The sequence below is a fragment of the Polypterus senegalus genome, chromosome 12 (genome assembly GCF_016835505.1).
Source record: "Polypterus senegalus isolate Bchr_013 chromosome 12, ASM1683550v1, whole genome shotgun sequence".
In the NCBI taxonomy this organism is placed as follows: Eukaryota; Metazoa; Chordata; class Cladistia; order Polypteriformes; family Polypteridae; genus Polypterus; species Polypterus senegalus.
In genome coordinates, this window is record NC_053165.1 from 142845988 (window position 1) to 142861131 (window position 15144).

General features: G+C 37.8%; 1 protein-coding gene across 7 annotated transcripts in view; it reads left to right on the forward strand.

The window, feature by feature from the left end:
* The window catches only part of herc1 (HECT and RLD domain containing E3 ubiquitin protein ligase family member 1), a 144138-nt gene extending 131457 nt beyond the window's left edge, over positions 1-12681 (forward strand). For all 7 annotated transcript variants that reach the window (XM_039773671.1, XM_039773672.1, XM_039773675.1 and 4 more), the window contains 13 exons: positions 1662-1817; positions 2362-2484; positions 2633-2735; positions 3332-3501; positions 6466-6604; positions 6954-7123; positions 7658-7827; positions 7912-8077; positions 8166-8242; positions 10367-10619; positions 10965-11117; positions 11620-11925; positions 12065-12681. In XM_039773671.1, the coding sequence (XP_039629605.1) occupies positions 1662-1817; positions 2362-2484; positions 2633-2735; positions 3332-3501; positions 6466-6604; positions 6954-7123; positions 7658-7827; positions 7912-8077; positions 8166-8242; positions 10367-10619; positions 10965-11117; positions 11620-11925; positions 12065-12250 (2172 nt within the window). In that variant the 3' untranslated portion in view covers positions 12251-12681. The remainder of the gene's footprint in view (positions 1-1661; positions 1818-2361; positions 2485-2632; positions 2736-3331; positions 3502-6465; positions 6605-6953; positions 7124-7657; positions 7828-7911; positions 8078-8165; positions 8243-10366; positions 10620-10964; positions 11118-11619; positions 11926-12064) is intronic.
* The last annotated feature ends 2463 nt before the right edge of the window (positions 12682-15144 follow it).

The window sequence follows — 15144 nt, forward strand, 5'->3', positions numbered from 1 at the left end:
TTTTTCTGCCTTCTCAATTGTGAAATGGCGCTTTGTGCTCATCGCTGTTTGGAGTTCTTCCTTGTTCTCTACGCACTTACGTAGGAGGCGTGATGATGTCACACTAAACTCCCCCCCACGCCATCTCCAACTCAAGACTCCATTACATTATATGGGGAAAAATAGCTTCCAGTTATGACCCTTATGCGTAGAATTTCGAAATGAAACCTGCCCAACTTTTGTAAGTAAGCTGTAAGGAATAAGCCTGCCAAATTTCAGCCTTCTACCTACACGGGAAGTTGGAGAATTAGTGATGAGTCAGTGAGTGAGTCAGTGAGTGAGTGAGTGAGGGCTTTGCCTTTTATTAGTATAGATTTGAAGTTTACAGAATGTAAAGGTAAACCCGTATACTGCACAGTACTGTACTGCTACGTCTCCCGTGGTGCTAGAATGTAAAATACCAATGTTACCTCTATATGTACTGTAATTCATACAAGCTTTTTTTCTTTGGTATGCGCTGTCGTTTTCTTTGTTATAAGTAGAGTAAATACATAATAATTTCATTTAATTAAAATACAGTAAAATGTATTGGTACTCACCAATGAAGAATGATATTGATGATGATGAAGTAGCTTTGCAGTTTGATGCAGAGGATTTAAAACTCCTCGGGTGGCGCCTCTTCTTCAGGCGCTTCAGGAGGAGTCGTATCTTTGGACAGGTCTTCTACTGGTGGGATTACGTGCTGGCTTTTCTTTAAAGGTTTCAGGAACATTGTGATGGGAAGCTCCTGCAGCGAACTGATAGTACAATTTCTGTGCTTTCTCACGGATGATGTTACCATCCAAGGGGATGTTCTTCTTCCTGCAGTCGGTGATCCACAATGCCAAGGCAGATTCTATCCTGATGCTATTTTTATTCCTTACGGTTGTTACCTTTTTGGCACTATCACAGAAACTTATAGATACAGTACTCCAGATTGCTGCTTTGTTCTTCTTTATGTAGTGTGCGGTGCTTTCATTAATGCCATAGTGGCGCGCTACTGCAGCATAACTTTTTAGTTCCTGGAGCAAATCCAGTAGTTAATAACAAGAATAACAAAATGAATACAATAACAAAATCGAAACCACAAGGACACTCGGGTGGAGACACGTCACAGAGCAGCAATCAATCAGCAGCAAGGAGAAATTAATAACACTCTCGGATTGGCTACGTTCACCATCTCAAGTTGCGTTTCCCTCAGTGGTTGCTTCCTGTTCTATCTACAGCACAGTATTGTCACAAAAAAAGCCACAAGAAATTGCAGAGGATATTTGCACTTTACGATAACAATTAATAGTTAGTTTCTAAGGAAAAATCCGCTAGCAACTGAGTCCACGAACCCTGAACCGCGACTTCGCGGGGGTCTACTTATAATTGGAATAATTGAGACTATGTGTTTTGTTATATAGTTTATGGTGAACAACTGTAATTGACTATATATTATTTTATCATTACATTCTGTGTTGTATGGTGATTAATCAAATTTGCACAACGTTTTATGCAGTGAGTTTCTTATTAGCTTCATTTGTTTTAGAACAGTAGTTTTTTTTATGTAAAAAGTTGATTTATTTAAACATTGATAAGATCACTGTGTCACATTATGGAACTTTAAAATATAACACAATTTCTATTTTAAATTTCAGATGTCATGTGGCTTTAAACATTCAGCTGTGGTTACTGCAGATGGTAAGCTGTTTACGTTTGGAAATGGTGACTATGGACGCCTGGGCCTTGGAAATACATCTAATAAGAAGCTGCCAGAGCGAGTGGTGGCACTAGAGGGCTATCAGGTGGGGCAGGTAAGTCGCTCTAGTTCCCACCTGGATTTTCACTCTGAATTTTTGTCACGCCCCGTCAAACCCCCAATTTTCCCACCACCCTTCCTTCAAAATGCAGTACAGATATGAAATACTGTATTTTCATACAAAAGTAAATAGCAGTCTGTAAATATTGGGAAAAGGTATAGAAGTGTCAACGGACTTGGATAGCAGGGATCAACTTCAGTGATAGCTCTCAGATAATTATTTCGCAGTCAGAAATAAATGTCTTCATAATGTAGAATAATACAGGAAACTGTTCAAGATTACAGTTTAATACTACAGGATGCTTGTTTCCTCTTCTGAGTCAGCATAGAGGTGGCTTCTTAATCCTTAGCATTGAAAGACAAATTGAAGAATTTTCACAGGCAAAAAAAATGTTATGAACAAATGTGCAGACATAAATGTCCTGTCTAGTCTTGTCTAGTTCTTTGCATTTCATGGTAGATGTAGCCAGTTACACAGCTTACCTTGGTGAGGTAACACTACTAATTCTTAACCAAGACTTCTCGTTCATTATGTACAGGTTTCTTGTGGCCTGAACCATACACTTGCTGTTTCATCAGATGGAATGATGGTTTGGGCTTTTGGGGATGGAGATTATGGAAAGCTGGGTTTAGGAAATTCAACAGCAAAGTCATCTCCTCAGGTAAGTAGATCTATTAATAGAATTTAAAAAGTTATCAGATAGGCAAGATTGCTTGTAGAATAGAGTGTTATTTCTTCACCCTTTTGGAGTGAATTGAAGTCCTCTCTTAGAAGAGTTATCTTTTAGCATTGTTCTTTTTTCATTTCAGAAAGTGGATGTCCTCTGTGGTATTGGCATCAAAAAAGTGTCCTGTGGAACACAGTTTTCTGTTGCTTTAACAAAAGATGGACATGTTTATACATTTGGACAAGGTACTTTTTTTTTAATAGTTTTTATCGTTAGGTTGTCTGCACAGCCCCTGTATAGTTTCAACATTGATGTTTTTTTTCAGAGGCTATAGAATAAAAATCAAATCTATCATAGTAACTGGTATATTTATAAGAATAAGACATAAAAAGAAAGTTAACATTTAAAAATTGTAATAAATTGCAAAATAAACCAAAGTGGCATTAATAAATAGCCTCCCAGTAATTTTATAATGGGTTTCAAGTGGGTTCAGTAAATGCATGGATGGGTCAGTTCCACACATTTATATATTTTAGTCTAATAAATGGATATTTGTAAATGTTCATATTGCTGAAACTGATCCAGGCAATAATATACATAAGCCTGAAATATAAGAGGCAAGAGTCATATCATATTTGTAAATGTCAAATAAAAATGCTATCATAAAACTGCTTATTGAGATCATGGTACCATCATTCAATCAGTTTAGACAAACCACTGTTATGAAATGTAAACTGATAGACTTGTATGAACTCTCTGCTTTTCAAAATTATGAAATGTAATGGTTGATTTTTATTTTTTTTTTTTAATTGTTTTCTTTTTTTAATGTTGCGTTTCTTAGACCGTCTGATTGGTTTACCAGAGGGCAGAGCACGGAACCACAATAGACCACAGCAAGTGCCAGCCCTGTCTGGAATCTTCATCAAGGACATTGCTGTGGGGGCAGAACACACTCTTGCACTCTCTTCTGCTGGAGATGTTTATGCCTGGGGTAGCAACTCAGAAGGGCAGGTGAGCATTTCAGCATAAACATCCAGGCTGTTGTTTGGGCCAAGTTTAAAACAAAAGGTCAGTGAATATGAAGTGTTAAGTGTTCATATAAGAAGCAACTGCAGAGCAGAAGACCACATTAAAAGTAAGACCAGAGCCATTACTCATAGCAGATCTAGTCAAAGCGACACATTCTGCCAGGTATGTGGGGTTCAGGTTTTTTTTAGTGATGCAGCTTACATTATCTGTTAGAGACCAGTGCAAACTGAAAAAGACATAAGGATGGATATTGAACCTGGAGACTGACTCATTGTTACTTTCATGTAAATGGAAGATTAGTAATGGGGATAAAAATTTACTATTGAGTTAAGTTCAGATTATAATTTTATGATACTCAAAACATTAAGAAGAGTCAGTTTTACCATGGTGTCTGTATGTGGAAATGAGATTTTCACGTCTTAAAATGACAGTTTTCTCTGAAAATTATTAATGTTTTTTTTTTTATGTGTGTGTTGTGTAGAGCTTCTCTGACTTAATCCTAGCAAAGGTGAACATTTTAGAACAAGTGGTTTCTGGGATACCCTTCCTGAACACAGAGACCTATGTACAATGATAACTTCTGAAAAAATATACCTTTCTTCTTCTAACAAATTGTGATGTGTTTGCCTTGTCACAGGCTCCAAGTCTGTTCTTTTTGGTCCAGTTTGGTTCAGTACTTTTATCCGCATAATTTCAAAATTGTGTGACTTATGTTCAATGATGACTGCCTTAGAAATTATGTGATTTAACTGGGATTTTTGCAGTCTGCTCCATTTAGTCATGGCACCAGGTCTATTGGGTTGCAAAATTTTTGCACAGGTAGCTTTTGAGGTACATAATTTATTTAAATATACTGTGCATGAATGCACACAGAAGCACACTCAAAGAAATTTATATGTGAAGATCGCTGACAACTTTTTTGCCCTACTAAAGCACATGCAAGATAATAAAAACAAAAAATGAATATAAAAATACACACACACACCTAGATCTGTAAATATTAATATTATTTGTTATTCACTTCAGTCAAATTCATCTTATCCTACATTTATTTGTGTGCTGTGAATATTAGGGGTCGCTGTTGCCCCGTTGAACCCACCTGACAGACATTCAAGACACACGTGTAAAACACCAAGAAGATTTTAATAACAATATTCTTCCAATAAAGTGCACAAAGCAGCGCACAATCCACAATAATCAATAATAAACACAGTAATCACAATCCTCCACACCCAGCAGCTCCATCCTCTACAAACCCAACTCCAGCTCGATCTGCTGGGTTTTCCCAGAGTCCTTTTAAAGTCCATGCCCGGAAGTATTCCGTCTCCAGGTCAAACACCTTCCTCAGGTGCCCCGGAAGTACTCTGGGTTTCCGTCCTCGTGACTCCTACGTACTTCCAGGTTAACGTTGTGATAATTTCCCCTGATTCTTGGTGAGCACCCACTGACAGCAACCACAGCACCCAACAGGGCTGAAGAACCGGACTCCAAGTCCCATGCAGGAATCCGGGGAACCATCTAGCGTCCTGGGGGATGTATTGCCCTAAAAAGACTCTTTCTTTCAGTTGAGGGACGACCCGGCCAGACTGAAATGCCGTCTGTCCATCACAGTGCATGTTAATGTACTTGATTATATAGTATTGTGCAGTACAATCAGTTGGATTGTGACTGTTAAGTGATTTGTTGCAGTATCACTAAAGTGAAGTTTATACGGAGGTACTGTATGGACCATTCCATTTGTTGTTTTGTTTTTTGTTTTTTTTTTTATTTTAAATATGTTGTCTCCTTTTTCTAGGATGTCTGACCAAAGATGTGATGCGTTTTCCGATAGAGTTATGTAGAATACTGAATTTCCCATTTAAGATTTCAGGGGTGTTTATTCAAATATAAAAAGATAATTTTATTATTCTCTAGTATTGTGAAATTCTGCTTTGCAGAAGCTCACTGCATTTTCTCAAACAAGTGTAAGAAGATACAACCTATTGAAGGTAGCACACCACAATTAAAAGAAACTTGGCAACATCTTTGGCTCACATCAACATTAAGGAGAGACAGTAAACTCCCAAGTTTGAAATCAGAGTGCAGTTTTAAATCTGTATACAGGGTAGGATTCAAAAGTAATGAGCCTTTATTCAAAAAGACAAATTTATTGAGCAAATCGGTACAACTAATTAATAGTCTTCAAAATAGGCACCTCCTGCATCAATACACTTTTGTAGACGGCTTTTCCATGACTCGAAGGCCTGTTCCGGGATGGTTGCAAGGGCTGCCTTGACATTTGCTTGGATGTCCTCGATCGAGTCGAAGCGTTTTCCTTTCAGCGCTGATGTTGTTGTGAAGCCAACACCCACTGTCACCGTCGCTGGCAAGTGGGCGCGTGGCGAGGTACGTTCGCGTCAGAACAAAATGAGGCTCATTACTTTTGAATCCTACCCCTGTACATGTAATTTTATACTTTCTGAAAGCCCCCAGTATTTTCTGTGATATTTATTTATTTTAGGATATATACTTTATTTGTGATTAATGTCCATTACACTGTATTACTTTAAAATGGCTCTAGTTATCATGACTTGGTAAATCTGCTAATCATGACTTCACACAAATAAGGTAATCTCAAACCTCTGACTTTTCATAAATGGACATTTTTCCACCCGTATTCTACATAATAAAGCTATAGTCAGCATTAGTCATTTGCTTAGAATGCTATAGACAGGTATGAATGAGTGGTCCCATTGAAAACTAAAGTCAAGACTGAAGAAGCTAACTAATATGACAGTCCTTTGCCTTTTGGGTAGGGGCCAAAAACTGTCATCATTCAAATGTCATCATGGTAACTATTTGGGAGCTGTCACATTAATGGATCTCCTGGCACATTTTTTATTGTTTCCTGTTGTTGTTAACTTTAATTTTTTGTTTTACTCTCCCTCCCTGACTGGGGTTTAATAGCTTGGTCTTGGTCATACAAATCATGTACGAGAGCCAACTCTTCTGACATCCCTGCAAGGAAAGAACATAAATCAGATCTCTGCTGGTCGGTGTCACAGTGCAGCCTGGACAGCACCCCCTGTGCCACCACGTGCACCAGGTCAGCACTCCTTTATTTGTAAAATGAGAAGCTTAGCTTCACCTAACATAATAAAAACTTTTTATATTTGTTTCACCCCTTATGTGCCTGTTAGTTTATACATTTTCTTAAAGATAAGGTAGGGGTACGTGAATGGTTCAGTGATCAAGTTGGAGCTTCAAAATCAACAAGATAAATAAGGAGAGGGGGAAAAGGGGGTAAAAGATTTAGTGGAAAGTCATCAGTCCACTCACTGGCCTAAATTCTACCTTTTTGCTCCCTCTGTAATACAGCCCATGGTAAACTTTGTCCCCTTAATTTTGCTTAAAGGTAATCCAGAAACTTCATCTATTTGGTTTGTTATTTCCAGGAGCATCAGTACCATTACAGCTTGGCCTGCCAGTTTCTGTCCCTCCTCAATACAGCGCTCTCAAGGAGGTGAGCATGGAGACTGTGCGTGCTAGGCTGCGCCTACTGTACCACTTCTCTGACCTCATGTATTCTTCCTGGAGGTTACTCAATCTGAGTCCCAACAACCAGGTAGGCAGTGCACTGCTATACAGCTTTATTCATTGTATATAGGTGAATGCTCATTCATTCATAAGACAAGTGATACTAAAGGGGATACAGGGGATACAGTACAATTACTTTACTCTTCTTGTGCTATGCTTTGCTTTAGGGTTTACTTCACACTCTGTTCTTGTAACATTTACTGATTACTGATCTTTTGGTGCAGGAGACTTGTTCTCAGTCTGGGTGCAGATAACGACATATAAAGTTTCTGATTCCATGTGTTTCGCCGCATACTATTAGCAGTTTGTGCTATACTAAAGATACTTAAGTGCTTTGAGTAGTGAGAACAACGCTATATAAATGTAAAGAATTGTTATTATTACTGTCTTACTAAGACTTCTGCCTCAGGAATGACATCACAGACCAAACTTCAAATTCATTTGTCTTTATCGATACTCAGGCTGTTAAAAATCTAGCTAACTGTTAGTGGAGCTGTTATAACTTGACACCCTTGAAGGTTGTTAAACAGAAATTTGCTTCATTATGATACTTGTCTTGCAGAGCTCAACATCACGATATAATGCTGGAACTTGGGGAATTGTCCAGGGTCAACTAAGACCCATTTTAGCACCCCGGGTGTACACTCTTCCAATGGTTCGCTCCATTGGCAAGACAATGGTGCAGGGCAAAAACTATGGCCCTCAAATTACAGTGAAGAGAATATCAACTAGGTGAGTTTCCTGTCTTGTTTTGCATGGTTCCTAGATACAAATACATGTGCAAAAATGAAGTATTTTATCTCCTCTGAAATATAGGGGCCGGAAGTGCAAGCCGATTTTTGTTCAGATAGCCAGGCAAGTAGTGAAGCTCAATGCCTCAGACCTACGACTGCCATCTCGTGCCTGGAAAGTTAAGCTAGTAGGTGAAGGAGCTGATGATGCGGGAGGTGTTTTTGATGACACCATCACTGAAATGTGCCAGGTACTACTTCCTTTCTCATTAATGTACATACACTGGGCGGACAGGCAACATTATCTAAACCAAAACACTATATTTTTGCCTCTAAAAGGAACTGGAGACTGGTGTGGTAGAGCTGCTTATTCCATCTCCAAATGCCACAGCAGAAGTTGGCTACAACAGAGACAGGTGAAATTTTCCTTGACCTTTGAATGAATTTTCCCTTTGAATTGTTCAGAACTCATTTTGACACAATCATTTACACATTGAGTTGCTATTGAGCAGATTTTAGATTGATTTGTTCAACGTGTAATGCCGAAACTAGACTGATAGTAGTGATGGTGAGCGTATGTCAGAGTTAGTCAGCGTCAGTCCTGAAGGGCCACAGTGGCTCATTCCAACCCAATTGGTTATTTAGAAACCAATCCTTGCCAATCTCAGACCTCATTTAATTGTGTGCCTTCTTAATCTGCAGTGTAGTGTTCTTATATTGTACATTTTGTTCCATTCCAAGAAAATCATCCAAATGATTTGAAGTTTAAAACTGATAATTTTCAGCCTGTCACATTTTCCTCTTTAAGTATTTTATTAAATTAAATTGTGAATGATAAATCCACACAGATGTAAATGGAAACAAGTTAGACGAAGAACTGCTGGCTCCTTTGTCATTTGCATCTTATTGCTAATGAGGAGCAATTAAAAAACAGTGACTGCAGATTTAAGATTGAAATGAGCAATTAAAGGTAAGGTACCTTAACAAATGAGACTACTATAAATGAAGCAGAACAATGTCACTTGAGCAATAAGTGCTTCATTAGCAATAATTGTCTTCTCAATAAGAAACTGGGTTGGAACAAAAACCTTCAGCCACTGCGGCCCTCCAGGGCCAACATTGCCTACCCCTGGTGTATATGATACAATATTGCTCTATTTTACCAACTCTAATCACACAAAATAAATTAAACATTGAATACTTTCACACTGGGTCTCTTTCTGAAGTTAGTTTCTAATTTCACTTGAAGCATTCTGCCTTTGTACAGTTTAACAGCACTTGTCATTAGAAAATTGAAGGACAGTTGTTTCATACAAACACCATCTTTTGCTCATTATGTATTGTAGAAGGATTTAGATAATCAGGTATTGGTTACAATGGCAGGAAAGTGTTAAACTAGAGGGCAACTCACCATTGCACTCCGTGTTTCTGAGCTGAGGCTCTACGCCTTAAACGCAATCAATGACAGATGAAGTGAAGATTCCTCCCTCCATCTTTGTGGAATGTCTGCCAACAGCTTTTTATTGCCATATAATTCATTACTTCATCTTTCTATCTATTTTCCTACCCTACTTAAACTGAATGTTTACAACATTCTTAGCAATGTTGTTTTTATGCTGGTGAATACATGTAATTTTCGTACAATCAGTGAAATTGTTCTTGTTGATGATTACACAAATATTGCCACTAAAGAGCTATCAGGCATTTATCTGCTGTGATTACCAGTTTCAGAGGGGAAAAGGCTGCCTTTTGCAAGTGTTGCATAATGCATGACCATGGAATCTGGTATGCAGTGCATTAACAAAGTTGGTCAGCTCCTTTTGGACTCTTGATTTTTATGCATCATTGACAGTGGGTCGTATATACAAGTGTTTATGGTCACATTGCAGTTGAAGAAAGTAAATATCTTTAATGTAAATGATCTACTGGCATGTAACTAAGATAATGCCAACAGGTTTGGTTTGTGGTAGAAAGTAATGGAGGTTATTTTAGGGGCAGCTGAGAATTATTTTGCTGATGTGACAGTAGGGACATGGGAGTACAAATACTTCCTAAAATTTCACACAGATATTAGAAAATATTTATTCCCACAGAGAACTAAGCAGGTATAGTTGAAATTAGCACTTTGAGTTCTATCACATCTTAACTTATCATTTTAACCATCTGAACAAAATAACAAATGGACTATTTATTCATTTTTAATATTCTCTTGCTCTTCATCCATTAACAAACTACAGAGGTTTGAATTTAATCTGCAACTTATCTGACACACCAAGAATGTGCTTTCATATCAGCATTAATAATGTGTTTTAGCTTTTAGATGGGCTCTTCCACATGACTTACGTTTTGATAACAATTTTTGCTATTACATTGATGCACATTGGCTTACCATACTGTGGCCCAAATTTATTATCTGGATGCTGCAGAATTTGAGCCATTCATGTTGTGAGATCCATGAGGAGCTTTTAAAAATGTGTATAACAACTGTAAAATCTTAAAATAAAAAGAGGAAGATAACCATTTGAAACTTGGATTTTCAGATTTTTGTTCAACCCCTCAGCCTGCAGTGATGACCATCTTATGCAGTTTAAATTTCTGGGTATATTGATGGGTGTTGCAATTCGAACCAAAAAGCCTTTGGACCTGCACCTTGCTCCAATGGTCTGGAAGCAGCTGTGCTGTATTCCTCTGACACTGGAAGACCTAGAGGAGGTCGACTTGCTTTATGTTCAAACTCTGAATAGCATTCTTCATATTGAAGACAGTGGAATAACTGAGGACAGCTTCCATGAGGTAAATGAAGTAAACTTCTCTAGATGCAGCTGACAAAACAGAATGGTAGATGAGTAAATAGTTTTTTTTCTGATGGACTGAAAGACAAAGATGGACAAGCTGAGTGTGTTAGCAGAATAAAATAAAGTGTCTCCAAGAGAACTGTAATCAAAAGCAAGAAGTATTATTAGTCAAAGTTAACGATGGTAATGGATGACTCTTAGGGCCCACCTTAAAATTATTGTGTTGTTTTTTCTTAGTGTTGGTCTTTCATACAGGATAGTGCCTCCATCTACAAAATTTGAGACTGAGGCAGGTGAGGAGCACTACTGTGAATGTAAGAATTGTCTTTCTTTTTTATATTAGATGATTCCTTTGGATTCTTTTGTGGGACAAAGTGCAGATGGTAAAATGGTGCCGATAATTCCTGGTGGTAACAGCATCCCACTGACTTTCAGCAACAGAAAGGAGTATGTTGACCGGGCTATAGAATACAGGCTTCATGAAATGGATCGTCAAGTAAGATTATTTTTTATTGAATTATGTAGTTAACTGAAAAGAGAATTTTATACAATAAGTTTGATTGAATATTGTCTAAGATGAATGAACTACTTGAAACTCTTGCATATTTAATTATTGCGTCTAATTCAGCTTAATGTGTAAATATTTCACCTGTTTGGAACATAGAAGACATTGAAAATCACAAACTAATTTATGTACTCTCTTAATATCTCATAGCTGAGTTACAGTTGTCCTTCACCAAGTGTCTGTGTTTGAGTCAGTACAGGCTGCACTTGTGTAGTCATGAGCCAAGGCTTTGAAAGATGCTTGTTGTCTTTTCTGTCTTGGTCACTGCTATTCTTTTACAGAATTATAGTTAGAAAAACTGTATGAGTGATTTAATTCAGGTTATATATATTCTTGTTTAGGTCATTCACCATGTAAATGGGTAAGCCGGTTAAGCCAGTCTGATTTGTATAGCCTTTATTTTAACACTTTTTTTTCCTTGACAACATTAAAGGTGGCTGCGGTACGTGAAGGGATGTCCTGGATCATTCCAGTGCCTCTCCTTTCTCTTCTCACTGCAAAGCAACTAGAACAGATGGTATGTGGAATGCCTGAAATTTCTGTGGAAGTGCTGAAGAAAGTGGTGCGCTACCGGGAGGTTGATGAACACCACCAGCTGGTCCTGTGGTTCTGGCAGACTCTTGAGGAATTCTCCAATGAGGAGCGAGTGCTCTTCATGCGATTTGTCTCAGGGAGGTCTCGACTGCCTGCCAACACTGCAGATATATCCCAGAGGTTTCAGATTATGAAGGTTGACAGGGTAAGTATAAATAATTTAAAATCATGTAAACAAATGGAAAAGGGTAGCAAGGTTTATATGGAAAGGTGCATCCACAAGTGCAGGTAGAAAAATCTCTGTGCTGTTGGTGACTTTTGTTTTATCTCTTCTCCACTTACAGCCATATGACAGCTTGCCTACCTCACAGACTTGCTTCTTTCAGTTAAGGCTTCCTCCATACTCCACTCAACCCATAATGGCGGAGAGACTTCGCTACGCAATCAATAACTGCAGATCTATCGACATGGACAACTATATGCTTTCTCGAAATGTAGACAATGCTGAGGGCTCTGATACAGACTACTGAAGTATGTGAACAAAATTATTTGAATCATATTTCCATTTTGAACGCAGGAATAATTGAGATTGGTGACACACATCTTCTTCAGGACAGGACTGGCCACATTTTTAATTATCCTGTGTATCTTCAGATGTAGCCAATTAGATGTTTTTAATTTCACTTTGTGCTTTATTAGCAGTTAAACAATCAAGCAGCCGTACAAAAGGTAAACGTTTTCCATCTGTTCACACTTTCTGTTCACATTTTAAGTTTGCATGGAGATATGGTTCAACAAAGCAGCCCAATACATAATATGCAGAAATGTACATTGTGTACATTTGTTTATTAGGGAATACAGTTTTACATAAATATTCATATTTATTTTGTTTTATTTTGACTTGCCTGTGCTAAGTTTACTAAAGGAGAGAAAATATCAATAAATGGGTAAATACCTCTGAGTGCTGTTGTTTTTATTTGTATCTCTGTACACAAATTATGCTCATACAAATGAAAGTGCTAGAATGTTTTCCTGACGATGTTTCTTTAACAATTTTGAAAATGCGTTTGTGTGGTTTTGGTGTAAAACTAAAGAATGCAGGATTTGCTGCTGGCAGGGTTATTTACTAAAAAGGCTGAATGTCACACCCTGACAAAAGTGTGAAAGCAAGTCATAAAAGGAGTTTCTGTAAGAACCCCAGGAGTCAAGGAGCTCAAATTCTTACAAGCTATGATCTCAGGACAAATAAATGCAGGTTCTTTATGTATGCCATATTTTCTGAGGTATGTGTGGGATTTTTCATATGTGCTATTATAAAATAGGTATAAATTCCTCAATTTCCAAAAGAGAGTTCTTTTAATTTCCTTCTTTGAACCAGGGTTTCTTTACAAGAGTTTTGAACTTCACCAGTAAGGACCACAATGGTGGGCTCAATTGACTAGGTTTCAGCCGATGAATGAAACAGAGAATCCTTAACTTAAGCTGATATCAATTGCTTTTGGTCGGGGCGCATGTCAGACTTTTGGCAACTGCAGGTGCTGATGTTTTCACTGGATCATGTCAGTTTATGTGATTGAAAATCACTGCGTATGTCCCTTCTTGTCAGAGCCAGTAACGTGATGCCTTTGGTTGTCAGCTGTGACACACACACACACACCATCAAAACAGCTATAAACAAAGTCACACCTGGTCGATTTTGTCGGAGCGGGTCACAGACCAGTTTTATAGAACGTATGTCATATTCCACAACTGCTTTTGAATCGTGAGGAAAGTCGTCAAGTGTGACATGGCCTTTACAATTACAATTCATTGTTCAGAAATACAGTAAGTTATGTACAGGGGGTCCTCAGGTTACGACAGTTCCGTTCCTACGATAGTGATGTAACCCGAATTTTGGTGTAAGTCGAAACACACCCTAGCCTAAGTCACTTACCTATCGTAACACATTTGCAAAATTATAATCTAGAACATAAAAACACAAACAACTAAGCCACAGGAAAAGGAAAAGGACATAAATATACTGTACTGTAGTAACAGAAAAAATGAGTGTAAAAATAAATTCCTTACCTTTTATTCCTTCTGATCTCTTTACAATGTCTAATTTCACTTCCATCGTGATGGCTTTCCTCTTCTTCGCAACACAACCATCTGAAGACTCTGACTTTCGTTTAGGAGCCATGATAAGAGCCAAAAAGTTGCCAAACAAAGCAACACAAATAGAACACTTCCTCCGCGTGCAACCAAACGAGTTCACCAACTCCCTTGCTCTGTTACTGCGTATCCTTCCACTGCGCATAACCAAACTAGTTTGCCCACGTAGTCTGTAAGTACGACGCTAATGGCATAAGTCGAAACACTCGTCTCAATTTTTTTTAAGTTTTTATGGGAGTGAGCGTTGTAAGTTCGACTCCCTCACTCATACACCACGTACTTTCACGGCATGCAACAAAACTACTGTAGTTTGCAACCTCCCTCACTCATAGGTCGCATACTTTCGCCACCCACAACCAAACTAGTTCACCCCCGTAAGTCTGTAAGTACGATGCTAAGAGCGTAATCCGAAACACTCACGTCTCAATTTTTTATTTTTTTTTACTTTTTATGGGAATGAGCGTCGTAAACTTGAAACGTTGTATGTCGCGACGTTGTAACCCGAGGACCCCCTGTACTATATTTGTTACTAGTTTAGTTACCCATATACTCTACACTTCAGATCTGTAGAACAGAAATTCCCAACCTTTTTTCTCTCCCGTACCCCTTGATTAGGCTTTTCATTAATGAGTACCCCCTCTCTTCATTACTCCCACCCATCCCTCAAAGTTTGTTGTTTTTTTTTTTTTAATTTTCTTAGGTTAGCTAAATAATCAAATGACTCAAATTAACCTAATGATGTTTATAGGCTTTTATTTTTCATTTTCCAATTTATTTCAATTTTTTATAATAGCAGCCTAACATACGATCAAAACAAATAAAAACAGCATTGAAATAATTTTTGCCCACAATACCTTATGATGAAAGTACATAACAATTATTCGACTTGATATACAAAGTCTTCCAAAGTGGCTCTTAATAATTTTAATGCGATTCTTGAGCTTGTTTTTGAAAATCAGGTTCAAGTGAAGACAGAGAGAACCTCAAATCAGGAGCTGCGTCAAGCCTATTGCGATATTTATTCTTAATATATGTATATGATGAAAATGCTCTTTCAACGCAGCTCTGTGTAAGTGAAAGGTAATAAATATTTGATTGCTTTATCACTGAGTTCTTGGTACTCTTCTTTCACTGCTGCCCAGAAGTCAATGACATTTCTTTTTTTGAAATCAGATTGTAAAGAAGAATCAGTGGAAAGTTCAATCAATTTTTCTTTTTCAGAAACTAATTGTTGAAAAAAGAATTTGTTGAATGGGTTTAAAAGCCAGTTATC